The 15601-nt window shown below is 42.5% G+C and overlaps 1 protein-coding gene across 2 annotated transcripts in view; it reads left to right on the top strand.

Annotated features, from left to right (window-relative positions):
* Positions 1-15601, top strand: part of CSMD1 (CUB and Sushi multiple domains 1) — a 2980041-nt gene that overhangs the window by 2236794 nt on the left and 727646 nt on the right. For both annotated transcript variants that reach the window (XM_073675393.1, XM_073675394.1), the window contains exons 27-28: positions 55-246; positions 3405-3543. In XM_073675393.1, coding sequence (XP_073531494.1) covers positions 55-246; positions 3405-3543 — 331 coding nt within the window. The remainder of the gene's footprint in view (positions 1-54; positions 247-3404; positions 3544-15601) is intronic.

Genomic DNA, 15601 nt, shown 5'->3' with positions numbered 1-15601 from the left:
TGCCAAGAAAAAATATCACTATAAGAGTGCATTGTATCATATTGTTTCCCACAGCTTCAGTTGCATCTACTTGTAATGATCCTGGAATTCCTCAAAATGGGACCCGATATGGAGATAGCAGAGAACCAGGAGATACCATAAACTTTCAATGTGAGCCGGGATATCAACTCCAAGGACAAGCTAAAATTACATGTGTGCAGCTGAATAACAGATTCTTTTGGCAGCCAGACCCCCCAACTTGTATAGGTATATATAATCTATTTTTTTTGTATACTTATATTTATTAATATTTCTTATACCAGGGAATATTTTTATAACAAAATATGGAACATTTTAGGCTCTGGAGAGACCTCAGAGCATACTAAAGAACATTCAATTTGCAGCAAATATGTTTGCTTCAAATTGAATTTCTGGGAAAAATCTGCATGAACTGACAAATTAGAATTTTAAAGCGTAACCGTCGTTTTAATTTGTATTTCATAAATCAATAGTACACATGAAAATAAGCAACTTTTTATTATATCTTATCAGAGATATCTGCTTTTTTCTCTGATAAAATTGATCAGTCATGATCAAAATTCTAAAATTCTGAGGTAAAATCTGTATTCAGTGAAGACAGACTTTCCCATTACTGAGATAGGAGATGGCGACTGCTACTGATAAGATTCTCTGTAGATGGGGAGGAGCTAGAGGCAGAGCTCCTCCCTCCTCCTCACCCTTCTATTTAAAAAGAATCACATCAGTTTCAGCTGCCATCTCCTATCTCAGTAATGGGAAAGTCTGTCTTCACTGAATACGGATTTTACCTCAGAATTGAGAATTTTGATAAAGACTGATCAAATTTAGCAGAGAAAGAAGTGGAGTTCTCTTATGAGATATATTACAAAGTGACTTATTTTCATGTGTTAAGATTAATTTATTAAATAAAAATTAATATGACAGTTACACTTTAAATGATCCTCTTACCTCGACTTTTCAGTAGTCATCGACTTATAATCACTGACAGAATTACAATGAAATATAAAACTTATGTATAAGTAAAGAACCACATATTCCCAATAGGTAATGGTCTTGGTTCACCTCTAGATTACTCTTTTTTAGTCAATGAAAATCTACAGATTAATTTTTATTTAAGCATATGTCTAAATGCTTTTAAGAAAAACTCTGTCAAGACTGCTGCCCCCATTGCCATGTACAAAAAAAAGTAATTAACCCCTTAACAACATCTGACGTACTAATATGCGTCTGTGCCCTGGGACTTAAGAGCCAGACCCGTATTAGTACGTCATCGCGATCGCTCGCGCACACAGGCTGTGCGGGCGCGATCGCCGCTGGGTGTCAGCTGATTGTCACAGCTGAAACCCGGAACTATGTGCAGGGAGCGGTCCTGCACCGCTCCCAGCACATTAACCCCTGCGATGCTGCGATCGAAGTCGATCGAAGTCGATCGCGGCATTGCGGGGGCAAGGGGAGGTGATCGCCGATACTCACCTCCTCTTCCGGCTTCCAGCGCAGTCTGCAAAGGCTTCCCGGGTGTTGCCATGACGACCCGATGTCGTCATGACAACATCCGGGTCATCAGACAGCAGGAAGATTGTTTGGACATGCGCAGTGCATCTCCAAACAATCTTCACACTGTGCACCGCTGACAGCCTGCATGGCATAGGGATGGTGCATGGCTGTACATGGTGCATACCTGAGTACCCGATGCAAACTCAAGTAGCGAGCACTTGCGCTCAAGAATAATGACAACTTTTTCAATATGATGACCTAATGTAAACAAATTCTGTGCCGTACCTCTGGGTTCAAAATGTTCACTATACACCTTAATAAAATCCTTGAGGGGTATAGTTTCCAAAATGGGGACACGTGTGGGGGAGCTCCACTGTTTAGGCACATCACGGGCTCTCCAAACGCGACATGGTGTCCGCTAACGAATTGAATGGAAAATCGGCTCAAATTGTTAGCGGACGCCATGTTGCGTTTGGAGAGCCCCTGTGTGCCCAAACATTGGAGCTCCCCCACAAGTGACCCCATTTTGGAAACTAGACCCCCCAAGGCACCTATCTAGATGCATAGTGAGCACTTGGAACCCTCAGGTGCTTCACAAATTGATTTGTAAAAATGAAAAAGTGAAAAAAAAAACACTTTTTCACTTTTATGAATCAATTTATGAAGCACCTGGGGTTCCAAGTGCACCTGGGTCTAAAGTAACATTTTTGTGAAAAAGGTTAAATGTTCATTTTTTTCTTCCACATTCAAAAAATTCCTGTGAAGCACCTGAAGGTTTAATAAAGTTCTTGAATGTGGTTTTGAGCACCTTGAGGAGTGCAGTTTTTAGAATGGTGTCAATTTTGGGTATTTTCTGTCATAAAGACCTCTCAAAGTGACTTCAAATGTGATGTGGTCCCTAAAAAAATGGTTTTGTAAATTTTGTTGGAAAAATGAGAAATCGCTGGTCAACTTTTAACCCTTATAGCTCCCTAGCAAAAAAAAATTTTGGTTCCAAAATTGTGCTGATGTAAAGTAGACATGTGGGAAATGTCATTTATTAACTCTTTTGTGTGACATATCTCTCTGATTTCAGGGCTTAAAAATTCAAATTTTGAAAATTGCAAAATTTTCAAAATTTTTGCCAAATTTCCGTTTTTTTCACAAATAAACGCAAGTGATATCGAAGAAATTTTTCTACAATCATGAAGTACAATATGTCACGAAAAAACAATTTCAGAATCAGGGGGATCCATTGAAGCGTTCTAGAGTAATTACCTCATAAAGTGACAGTGGTCAGAATTGTAAAAATTGGCCTGGTCATTAACGTGCAAACCACCCTCGGGGCTTAAGGGGTTAAAAAGTCTATAGTAAGAAAATTAAAAAAAAAACAATTATAAGAAAGGAATAAATAAACAAACATTCACAATAGTTAATGGTAGGGTTCACCCCTTGATTACTCTTCCATAGCTAGTCAATGAAAATCTCCAGTTTACTTTTTACTGTAGTCAATTTAACTCTTCTAAAGCATATCTCTAAATGCAGTAAAGTAAATCTCAGACAAGACTGCTGCCCCCATAGCCATGTACAAAAAAATGAATAAAAAAGTCTGCAATAGGAAAATTGAAAACAATTATAATAAAATAATAAATATATCTGGATTAAATCATTAAAATATAGATAATATCGAAAATATGGCTAAAATATACGCTAAAAAATAAATAAAAAAATGTGTAGGTGATACATTCCCTTTAAATAGATTTCACGTTAAAGACAAGGCTAAACGGTTTCTATGCAATATAATTGGTTTAGGCAGTGCTTACTTTTACTTTAGACAAACAGAGTAATTGTTAAATACTGTTCTATAGATTAACATCTGATTGATTTTGTTTTCTCTTGTCTCTCTATGACAGCTGCATGTGGTGGAAACCTGACAGGCCCAGCGGGTGTTATTTTATCACCAAACTTCCCTCAGCCTTATCCTGCAGGAAAAGAGTGTGACTGGAGAATAAAAGTAAATCCAGACTTTGTCATTGCCTTGATATTCAAAAGGTACATGTTATATAGAAAAATAAAGCTGTGTAACAGGTTTTGAAATGTCAGATCTAAAAATGAGATAATTTGTCACCTCAATGGGCTCTTAATTACATTGTGTAACTAAGTCCTGGAGCATATATCCATTGCCTACACCATCAATAACAAACACATTATATAGTTTTTTTCAGCAATATACTGATGCCAAATATAAATGCACAGCAGGCGAATGTAATGTGAATACAAATGTAAAGGTTGCTCACTTTAATTATAATGTTGTACTCCATAGACTATACTAAATACAATTAAATGCTGAAGGATTTTCTAAAATAATCTCTTTTTCCTCACAATTAACAACAAGTATCGGTATTTATGCAGCAATTACATATATCTGTATTGTGCTGGTAAGTCAAAGTTAATAATTAGGCTGGATCTTATTTACTATTTCATTCTCAATAAGTAGTAGCGTTTACTCATAAAGCTATTCTTACAAGTCACTGATAGATCTCTGTCCTGTATCTCCAATACTCCAATTGGTAATAGATAAAAAATCCCATTTTTAAGGTGTATAACAATTCTCTAGGTACTCAAGAAAGGTTGTTTTCTAACGTTTCCATGTCTGCTCAAAAAATGTTTAAGCAAATGTATCACTAAATAAAAGAGGAAGCTCTTCACCAATGAGGTCTTCAATATTACTGCAAAATCAGTGGATCAATCAGGTCTAACAGCTAAGATCCACTAAATATAAAGCTCATAATGTAAAGGTTTCATCTCATCTTGAATCTGAGTGAATTTTAGATAAGGCATGGAAACCAGTGAAGAACAATCCAACCAACTTCCAGGTAAGAATTTCTATGTATCTTTCATATCTGATTCTTTTGTAGCTTATTTTATAATAATAGAAATGTTTTCCAATCACTTACTAATAAAATCTAGTGTCCAATGATGCCTTATCTATTAAATGTGTCAGATCTTAAGTGACTATTCGCTAAGCTACAGCATAATGGATAAGTGGTATTAATGAATTGATGTGTTAATTTTTTTATTGTAAAATAGTTGCCTGATTTAGAAAACTCATTTCAAAATATCCCATTAGGGAATTCTAAGTTGACAGAAGGGGATCAAGTTCCTCATTTATTTGACAAAGCTGGGATCATCAACAAATTACTGTAAGTCTTTCATTCTGAAAGACTAGGCACATCATTGCTTTACATGATCACTGTGAAAAGCCGAAATTCCCCTACAGTGGCACTTCACATAAACCAAACATGTGCTGGTACAGTAGGTTCCATTACAGCTCATTGTTGGTGGTCCCAAAATAAGAAAGTCCTGTGATTTTCTTCCATCTAATGAAAACTTAATTGCTGTAAGAGAAACTGTCATCATGATTTTGCATTTTAAAGGCATGCCATAATGTCGCTGTTATGCAGATTCAATAGATACTTTTAGTGACGAAATAAGCAAGCTGGTTGTTATTTAGACAGCATTTGAAGCTTGAGTTTCATATGTTTTTGGTACATAGGGGTGGGACTGTAGCTCCTGCCCGGGCCTCTCTGTCTGCTTCTGGTATCTGTAACTCCCTACTGTTTTAAAGTTTGGCCAGCACCATCTTCGTCACGGTCAGCACTTGACCAAATTGATCTCATGGCAGTTTTCAGTAAAATGGTGGTGGTGGCGGTGCGTGTGCAGATTTAGATCTCAGCTCCATGATGAACCGAGATCTCAATCTGCGCAAACACCCAGCACCAATTTACAGAAGACCACCTGGAGGCCAATCTGTGCATGCAATGCCACCATTTTACTGAAGAGATCAATCTGTGAAGTGATGCCTGCGGCGAGGATGGCACCGGAGCATGCTTTAAAGTAGGAGGAAAATACCATAGGCAGGCAGAATGGCTGGGGCAAAAGCCAAAGATCCTATCCACAGTCCCACATTGATTCACCGAAATATTATAAAACCTAAACTTTAAATGGTAATCAAACAAGAACCAAGATACAATTTCTTCACCAAGGGCTTGCTTACATTAGTGATTCTTCAGAGAGGATCAGATTTATTATGGTAATGAGAGTCTGCTCTGATCAGATCTTGATTAAAGTGTCATTTCACTGTAATCCTGTCACACAAGGTGTGGGAACGACTAAGTGCAACACACAGGGAAGAGGGAAAGAAAGCCCAGATGCTAGGGAAAGGGTGGAGTTGAGACCTCCTAGGCTTATCTAGTGTCACCATGTCTCCACTAACATCCCTATATTGGTTCTTCATCAATCGCAGCATGCATACCTCGCCCTGTCTTTCCCTGGCATTTGGCTCAGTCTAGGGAAGGGAGGGGATGAGCACTAGACTATCCCCACTGAACACTAAAGACAACAAGGGGGGACAAACAAGGGAAAATCGCATAGCTTTAGTCAACTTCAGACAAATGCGCACACGTCCTCTAGCACCATAGAGGAAGAAGTATTGCTCTTGCTTAAGCCTTCACAAGGAGTAAAGAAAATCGCCGACACCTCCCTCTGGCACACAGCAGGTATTTATTCACCCAGGCCAGGGTGTTAATTAGCCAGAGGAAGGTAGCCACTGGGTCCTAGAGATACAGCTTCTAAGAAGTTGTCTGTAATGCCAAACAAAGAGATCCCCTGCAACCAACTGCAGGGTGACTATCTGTCACTTCTGAGACACGCATGACAAATCTGATTCTCTCACATGAAAGAATCATATCACTGGTGCGGAAAAGAAGGAGAAATTAATTTTTCCATCTTTTCCATTTTCTCTGTCGCGATGTTTTTCATGCATGCATATGGATGCAGGTGATCCGATTTCTGGAGCCACTTATAGCATGCTGCGATTGTCATCTCATGACGAAAATGAAGACCTGCACTGCCTCTTGAAATAATAATGGTCTGAGTGTTATCCGATAAAGCATCGCATAGCACTCTTCCAAGTTATACACTCATGTGAGCTAGACATAAAAGTATCTATTGAATCTGTATAACAGCATCATTATGGCCATGCCTTTACTTTAAGATGTATAATCATGATAGCAGATTCTCTTTAAAGATTAAGCATAATGTACACTTTTTGCTAAGTAATTGATCAGACAACAAAGTATAAAGTATACTATTAAATTCACTTAACTACATTTCTTTTATAGGTTTGTCTAGATTTATCGATCTGTAATGCTCACTAATTTTCCAATAAACCTTCAGATGTCCCATACTCTGGTACTAGAGTCAGCATGTGAAGTCTGTAGAACCGTATTTATATCCTTTAGTACTTATCTTGATAATGTACTCAAAAAACTAGTAGAGACTACTCCAAGGGCCAATATAAATAGAGGTCAGGAGAGAACCATCATTACAATTGATGCTTTATTGTGTTAAACATGTAAGATTAAGTGAGCGGTGGAAACAGCTGTTAAGTGAATTCCACATAATTGTTATGTTCCCAGCTCCTTGTGAAAGAGAGATAATGCACCAACTTACAAAAACAATCATGATACATTTATATAAATATATGCAAAGCTTTCAGAAACTTTTCAGAAAAACTTCTAAGAAATAAGAAGTTGTGTAAGGAAAGCATTTTACTCTTCACTTCCACTCACTTTCTGCAAGCCCTTTTAATGCTTTTATAATGGAATGTGCACACTGAGTTTTTGAGGTGTCTTTTGGAGTGGATCTACTATAAAAAACCTGAAAACTAACTCAAAAATGTTTGAAAGGCACTACCTATTTCTTTCTATTGCAAAATGATTTGCTACCCATACATACAGACTTATGATCATTTTTCATTAGTTTCTCAGGTTATCAAAAACATCAATAAATAAAGTAGCACTCTGTAGCGCTATAGTATGTAAACATGAAATATATGAAATTTGAATTGCATTACTGCTCTAGAAAATAGTAATAATTGAGAATACTGGCCAATTCATGTGTACTTGGCAGTCATAGAAAGGCGTCTCTCGTTGCTGGGAACCTATCTAGTGTGAATCCTCTCTTAGACTGAAGCCTACTGTCATGAAACGACAAGGAGATGTACGGCGGACGGAAAAACACAAGGATGCAATGGGATGATATAGGGGGAGGAGGGCCCTAGTGGGTAGGGAACGAGGGAAAGGACACCGCCTGACACCAACCTGTGTCTGTCCCTAAGCTCCCCTAACGTCCCTAGACTGGTCCTTCCCCCATGCGCGATCACGTGCCTATTCTCACCACTACAATAGGACAACACGAGGAAGGTAAGACAAACAATGGGAAGATAACAACACAAAATACACTTAGCTTTCCAACGGGAAACTTCACCACTGCAACTGCAATGAACACCACAGCTTCTCCAGAGACTGGCTCCTTCAAAGAGGTCAGCATAGAATGAACTATAACAGGTGGTCAGCTGATGGATCATGTGGCTATTTAAAGGGAGTTAGGAGTGGCACCAACCAACATCAGCTAAACCATCCTCAGAAGTCTCCCAGCAAGAGAATAAGATTAACTCTTACTGGACTAAAGGGAAAAAAATACAATTAAATTACAGCATACTCTGAGCTGCCACGAAGCACTAAATTATTTGCGACACCTACATGTATATGGGAAGGTCGGATCCTGCTATAATTAAAACCACCTGAGGTTTAGGGGTGGAGTACTCAGTCAGAGAGCCTGTGTATACAAATATAAAAAGACTGACCGTCACTTCTAAAACAGAAAACAGGTGTGTACAGGTACTTACTAAGAGTAGTCATCTCCATATATATGGCTAACAAATAAAGAAGCACTCAGTAGCGCTATAGTATTCAAACATGAAATATATGAAATTTGAATTGCATTACTGCTCTAGAAAATAGGAATAATTGAGAATGCTTAGCGCATAAATTGGCCAATTCATGTGTACCCAGCAGCCACAGTAAGGCGACTTTTGCTGCTGTGAATCTATTTAGTGTTCTTACTCTTAGTAAGCACCTGTACACACCTGTTTTTTGTTTTGGAAGTGGCCGTCAGTCTATTCATATTTGCATCAAAAACACCAGTCATTCAAAATAAGTGACCTATCAATTCTTCAGGTATTTTTCTTCTATGAAATATCTCCATACTTTACAATAGTAGTCAATGGAAAGGCTACAAAAATGCTACAAAGAGGTCTAGGCATCTTTTTGAGCATTTTAGTAAGCCTTTTAGAGGTATTTCTGCCTCATAAAAGTTAGTTTTATTAATTTATTTCATGGATTTCAAAACTAGGTAAGAAAATCACTGACAAAACATGCTAAAAAAATCTGTTACAAAACATTAACAAAATGCCTCAGGGAGCATTAACAAAATGGGATTCAGGACACAATGACAACTAGAAAGCGATAAAAAAAAGAGTTTTTCCTGAAAAGGTTTCCACTAGTGATGAGCGAGTATGCCTCATTAACTCGCCAAGTATTTTGGCATGTTCGGGATTTCATTCATTGTCGCCGCACCTGCAAGTGTCACGGCTGTTTGACAGCTGTGACACATGCAGAGATAGCCATTTTGTCAGGCTATCTCTGCATGTGTCACAGCTGTCAAACAGCCATGACACTTGCAGGCGCGACAACAATGAATGAAACACCGAGAGCCAAAATACTCCTTGAGCACCCAAAAGAGTTAATGAGGCAATGTCGCTCATCACTAGTTTCCACGTGAAGATCTCATCATTTTTGACTGCCTCAAAAATATTCTGTGTGCACATACCTTAAAAGTTTTGTTCTGAAATGTGTTTCAATACTTTTTATTTTATCAGATTTTTTTTGTAAGACAATGAGGGATATGCTCCATGGCTTGTGTGTGCAGTAATGTGTATGGAAAGTAAGCAGTAGTGTTGAGCGAGCTCTAAAATGCTCGGGTGCTTGAAGCTCGGGCCGAGCTCACTGTGATACTCGGGTGCTCGACCCGAGCAACGAGCCCAATGTTAGTCTATGGGAGACCCGAGCATTCTTGCGGCGGCACCCCCGGCAGTCTGTAGAAAGCCTAAAAAGTGCTCAAAACGATAGTGACAGTGCTCAAATGACATGGGGACAGCATGGGGATCGCCCCAGGAAGCATTTCTGACCCCCAGGTCACTGCTGTCAACAACGTGGTCAGAGGTATTAAGCCACTTTTACGGGCTCACAATAAAACGTGCAAAAACTAAACTGAAACTGTTTTCCTGTGAAATATGTTAAGGAACATCCTTTCCAGGGTAAAGACTTGTGTATAAGGTAAAATAAATAAACAAAAACAAAAATACTCCACCACACCTTTGGCTATGTTCACAAGTAGCATTTTTTATGCATTTTTGTACTTTTGTATTGCTTTCAACCGTGACAAATGCATTCACCAGGAAATGTCATTTTAACATTTTACAACCTTTTCTGGCCATGTGCTGTGTGACATATGCATACAGTGCTGAAAATACATGGGAACAGCATGGGGAAGACCCCTGGAAGCATCTCTGACACCCAGGTCACTGCCTAAAAGTGTGCCCATCAGAAGTGATCCTTGCCGCATCAGAAGATGCAGACTTGCAACTATCCCCGTGCAAGTCCTTGTCCCAGGGCAGTGTTCTATTGTACCTCCCCCATTCCTTGCAATGCAAGCGCAAATATGCAGCCAACCATCCACCCACCTGGAGGCTGCAATACTATACTGCTAGCTTGCACTTGAAATGGGGCCTTTTAGTTTGGAGGGGGCCGAGTACGGCCACTACCTCATGGCTACGTCGGCGGCGAGGTCTCCATACTCAGTCCCCAGCCGCCACTATTTGTCCCGGGAACCTTCCCCACACTTTTCTTAGCATAGCCTACTTTAGGGCAGCATTGGATGAGCCCCCCAGACAACCAGAGACTCCTCCGGTGGGCCCTGGCTTCTCCATCAGGGAAGTTGAGAGTGCCAAGGTCAGGAGCATGATGATGATGATAGAAGTTAGCATCTGTTTTGTTTTCTTGGAATGCAAGCGTAAGTGTGCAGCCTGCCACCCACCCACCCCCAGGCTGCAATACCATACTGCTAGCATGCACTTGAAATGGGGCCTTTTAGTTTGGAGGAGGCTGAAGCTGGCCACTACTTCATGGCTGCTTTGGCAGCGAGGTCTCCATACTCAGTCCCTAGCCGCCACTATTTGTCCCGGTAACCTTCACCACACTTTTCTTAGCCTGGCCTGCTTTAGTGATGCATTGGACGAGCCCACCAGACTACCAGACTCCTCCAGTGGGCCCTGGCTTCTCCATCAGGAGAGTTGAGAGTGCCACGGTGAGGAGCATGATGATGATGATAGAAGTTAGCCTCTGCTTTGTTTTCCTGGAATGCAAGCGTAAGTGTGCAGCCTGCCACCCACCCACCCCCAGGCTGCAATACCATACTGCTAGCTTGCTTGCACTTGAAATGAGGCCTTTTAGGCTTGTGGAGGTGGAACCTGGCCACCACATCATGGCTGCATCGGCGGCCTGGTATCTATTCTCAGTCCCCGGCGGCCGGGTGTCCACGCACGGTCCCCAGCTGCCTAGGGGCGGACGTGTGTCCATAAACGGTCCCCAGCCGCCCCTATTTGTCCCGGTGCACCATATACACAAGCGTGCATACCAAAACATTACCTGTGCCCTCCCCAGTGCATTTAGTGGGAAGGACAGCCTAACCACAAACACGTGGACAAGTGAATGTGGCCAGGAATGGACCATCTCACTGATACCTTCACACTGGGTTAATATTGTGGAAGCCGGGAAACGCTGTTGGACACTGGGATTCAACACGTCCTCCAGACATAGAGGATTGCGGGTCCTGGGTCAATCAGGCTTCAACACAAAGTTCAGAAGGTAGGCAGCAGCAGTGGTCGGCTCCCTACACAACGAGTAAATTATTCATGATCATGAGGCCATCCATCTCCTTAGCTTTCTGTTCCTTGGAATGCAAGCGCATGTATTTAGTAGCAGCTAGGCCTGAGGTGGTCAGCGTTTTGGCGCATATCCTACCTCCTCTGAGGATTGCTGGTTGTTTTCCTGCTACTATCCCAGTTCTATGACTCCCGTTAAAACAAAGCTTCAGGTGATGAATGACGGATGAGGTGGTGGCAAAGGAGAAAGAGCAGGAGGAACAGGGACCATTCACATCAATATCAGGCCAGTCAACCACACGTCTTGTAGGATATGTTTCTGTACAAAAAGTAGCGGTTCGGCTACACAGTTATAGGGCATACAGTGAGTGCAATGCCTACCAAAAATTTCGAGCACTCCAATGCACCTTGGAAGTGACATGGAGGTCAGAGGGCCTTAACAAAACCGTTTTTTCCATTTATAGCAACTGGGTCTTATGTAAACTTTTGGCCTAAGCAGTGAATGGACGGATTTCCAAAAATTATGAGAAACTGCAATGCCCCTTGAAACAGACGTGGATTACAGCGTACTAAAAACCTTCTACCCATTATTGGTGAGTGGGTCTCCCTTAGTGTTCGCCTATGCATTGAAAAGCAAAAGCTGACTAAAATTAGGAGGAAATGCAATGCCCGTTGGAAGAGTCGTGGAGGTTAGAGGCAATTAGAAACAATATTTCAATGCCCCTTGGAAGAGCTGTGGAGTTCAGAGTGGTTTAACAAGACGGTTTTAATGGCCCTTGGAAGAGACGTGGATGTCACAGTAGCTTAATAAGACAGTTTTAATGCCCCTTGGAAGAGACGTGGAGTTCAGAGTGGTTTAACAAGACTGTTTTAATGCCCCTTGGAAGAGACGTGGAGGTCCCAGTGGAATAAAAAGACAATATCAATGACCCTTGGAAGAGTGGTGGTGGTCCCAGTGGAATAAAAAGACAATATCAATACCCCTTGGAAGAGTGGTGGAGGTTGCAGTGGAATAAAAAGACAATATCAATACCCCTTGGAAGAGTGGTGGAGGTCGCAGTGGAATAAAAAGACAATATCAATGTCCCTTGGAAGAGTGGTGGAGGTCCCAGTGGAATAAAAAGACAATATCAATGACTCTTGGAAGAGATGTGGAGGTCACAGTAGCTTAACAAGATGATTTTAAAGCCCCTTGAAAGAGACGTGGAGGTCACAGTGGAATAAAAAGACAATATCAATGCCCCTTGGAAGAGACATGGAGGTCCGAGTGGAATAAAAAGACAATATCAATGACCCTTGGAAGAGACGTGGAGGTCACAGTAGCTTAACAAGACAATTTTAATGCCCCTTACAAGAGCCATGCAGTACAGCATATTAAAAAAATTATTCCCATTATTGGGGAGTGGGTCTCCCATAGTCTTTGCCTATGCCATCCAAGCAAAAGCTGCCAAAAATTAGGACGTAGGAACTTGCAATGCCCCTTGCAAGAGCCATGCAGTACAGCATATTAAAAACATTATTCCCATTAATGGGGAGTGGGTCTCCCATAGTCTTTGCCTATGCCTTTCAAGCAAAAGCTGCCAAAAATTAGGACGGAGGAACTTGCAATGCCCCTTACAAGAGCCATGCAGTACAGCACATTAAAAACATTATTCCCATTATTGGCGAGTGGGTCTCCCATAGTCTTTGCCTATGCCTTCCAAGCAAAAGCTGCCAAAAATTAGGACGGAGGAACTTGCAATGCCCTTTACAAGAGCCATGCAGTACAGCATATTAAAAACATTATTCCCATTAACGGGGAGTGGGTTTCCCATAGTCTTTGCCTATGCCTTCCAAGCAAAAGCTGCCAAAAATTAGGACGGAGGAACTTGCAATGCCCCTTACAAGAGCCATGCAGTACAGCACATTAAAAACATTATTCCCATTATTGGGGAGTGGGTCTCCCATAGTCTTTGCCTATGCCTTCCAAGCAAAAGCTGCCAAAAATTAGGACAGAGGAACTTGCAATGCTGGCAACACGGACCACAGTCTCCCTGGTGGTATAGTGGTGGTGGAGGCTAAGGATAAAGAGAAGAGCAAAAAACAGCCGAAATGAGGAAGTGTATACCCATGTGTGGGTGTGAAGCGGTGCATGGGAATACACCTCCTGAAATAACACAGTGTCATTTGGTGGTGATGAGAAGTCTGGCCCAATCCAGCCTTTGTTCATTTTGATAAGGGTCAGCTTGTCAGCATTGTCAGTTGACAGACGAGTGCGCATATCAGTTATAATTCCCCCAGTGGCACTAAAAACACGCTCCAATAACATGCTAGCAGCAGGGCAGGCCAGGACCTCCAAGGCATGCAGAGCGAGTTCATTCCAAGTGTCCAGCTTGGATACCCAATAATTAAAAGGTACAGAGGAATCATGGAGGATGCTGGTACGGTCGGCAAGGTACCCCCTCACCATCTTTTGAAACTTTCCACTCCTTTTGCGAGTACCCCACGCCTTAGGGCCTCTAAGCTGGGCGGGTCTCATAAAACTGTCCCAGAATGTTGACAGTGTTCCCCTGTCTCTGCTGGATTGGAGTTGCGTCTCACTTGTCTGTACGCCTTCGTTGGGCAACGTACTGTGACCTCTGCCGCTAGCGTGTTCAGATGGTAATTTTTTTAACAGTTATGCAGCAAGAGCCTTCTGGTACTGCCCCATTTTTGTAGACCTCTCCACCTCAGGAATAAGAGAGTGAAAATTCTCCTTGTAGTGGGGGTCTAAAAGTGTCACCAACCAGTAGTGACTGTCACCCAACATTTTGACAACGCGAGGGTCACGGTTTAGGCAGCGTAACATAAAGTCAGACATGCGTGCCAGACTGGTAATGGGCAAGACTACCGTGTCCTCACCAAGATGATGACTGACCATGCTCTCCTCCTCCTCCTCCTCCCCCCTGTCCTCAGGCCACCCACGCTGAACCGACGGTATGACAGTTGTACAGGTACTACCGTCTACAGCGCATGATACCAGCTCCTGTTCTTCCTCCTCCTCCTCCTCCTCCTCCTCTCCCTCATTGTCCCCCAATGCACGTTGGGATGAGATGAGGCTGGGCTGTGTGTAATCGCCCGCTATGGATTCTTGATCCATCTCATCATACTCTGGCTTCAATGCCTCCTCTTTAATTCTCTGCAGAGAGCGCTGCAAAAGACAGACAAGTGGGATGCTGACGCTAATCATGGCGTTATCGCCACTCACCATCTTGGTGGACTCCTCAAAGTTTGTCAGGATGGTACATATGTCAGACATCCAGGTCCACTCCTGAGGTCTTATGTGTGGAGTCTGAACTGAATACCGACAGCCTTGTTGATGCTGGTACTCCACAACTGCTCTTTTCTGCTTACAAATCCTTTGCAACATGTGGAGAGTAGAGTTCCAATGTGTGGGGACATCACACAACAGTCGGTGTGCTGGAAGCTGCAAACGTTGCTGCAACACAGCAAGGGCGGCGGAAGCTGTAGCCGACTTCCGAAAATGAACTGACAGGTGGCGTACTTTGACGAGCAGATCTGGCAACTCAGGGAACGATTTAAGAAACCGCTAAACCACGAGGTTAAGCACATGAGCCAGGCATGGTACGTGTGTGATCTCGCATCGCCTCAGAGCCGCCACCATGTTACGGCCATTGTCACACACAGCCCTGCCTGGATGTAGGTTCAGCGGTGTCAGCCACAGATCTGCCTGCTCTTTCACAGCTGTCCACAACTCACAACCAGCGTGAGGTTTCTCACCTAAGCTTACGAGTTTCAGCACAGCCTGTTGCCGCTTGGCGGAGGCAGTACTGCAGTGCTTCCAGCTTGTAACTGAAGTGGTGATATCTGAGATGGAGGCTGAACATGAGGAGGAGGATGATGCGCAGGAGCTGTACACTGTGGGGGCAACTCTGACTGACATAGGGCCCGTAATCCTCGGTGTGGGGAGGATGTGTTCCGTCCCAAGGTCTGACTGGGTCCCGGCTTCCACTATGTTTACCCAGTGTACTCTCAGGGACATGTACGGTCCCTGGCCACAAGCACTTGTCCACTTGTCCGTTGTGAGGTGGACTCTCCCAGTAACTGCGTTGTTGAGGGCACGGCAGATGTTTTGGGACACGTGCTTGTGTAGTGCGGGGATGGCACACCAGGCAAAATAGTGTCGGCTAGGGACCGAGAACCGAGGGATGGCCACTGCCATAAGGATGCGTAAGGATTCCGTCTCCACCAGCCTAAATGGCAGCATTTCCAACGCAAGCAGTC

Source organism: Phyllobates terribilis, unplaced genomic scaffold (assembly GCF_046119375.1).
Source record: "Phyllobates terribilis strain yellow unplaced genomic scaffold, ASM4611937v1 Scaffold_3__8_contigs__length_932513732, whole genome shotgun sequence".
Taxonomy (NCBI): Eukaryota; Metazoa; Chordata; class Amphibia; order Anura; family Dendrobatidae; genus Phyllobates; species Phyllobates terribilis.
The sequence above is the reverse complement of the archived record's forward strand: the minus strand, read 5'-3'. Positions and strand labels throughout refer to the sequence as shown.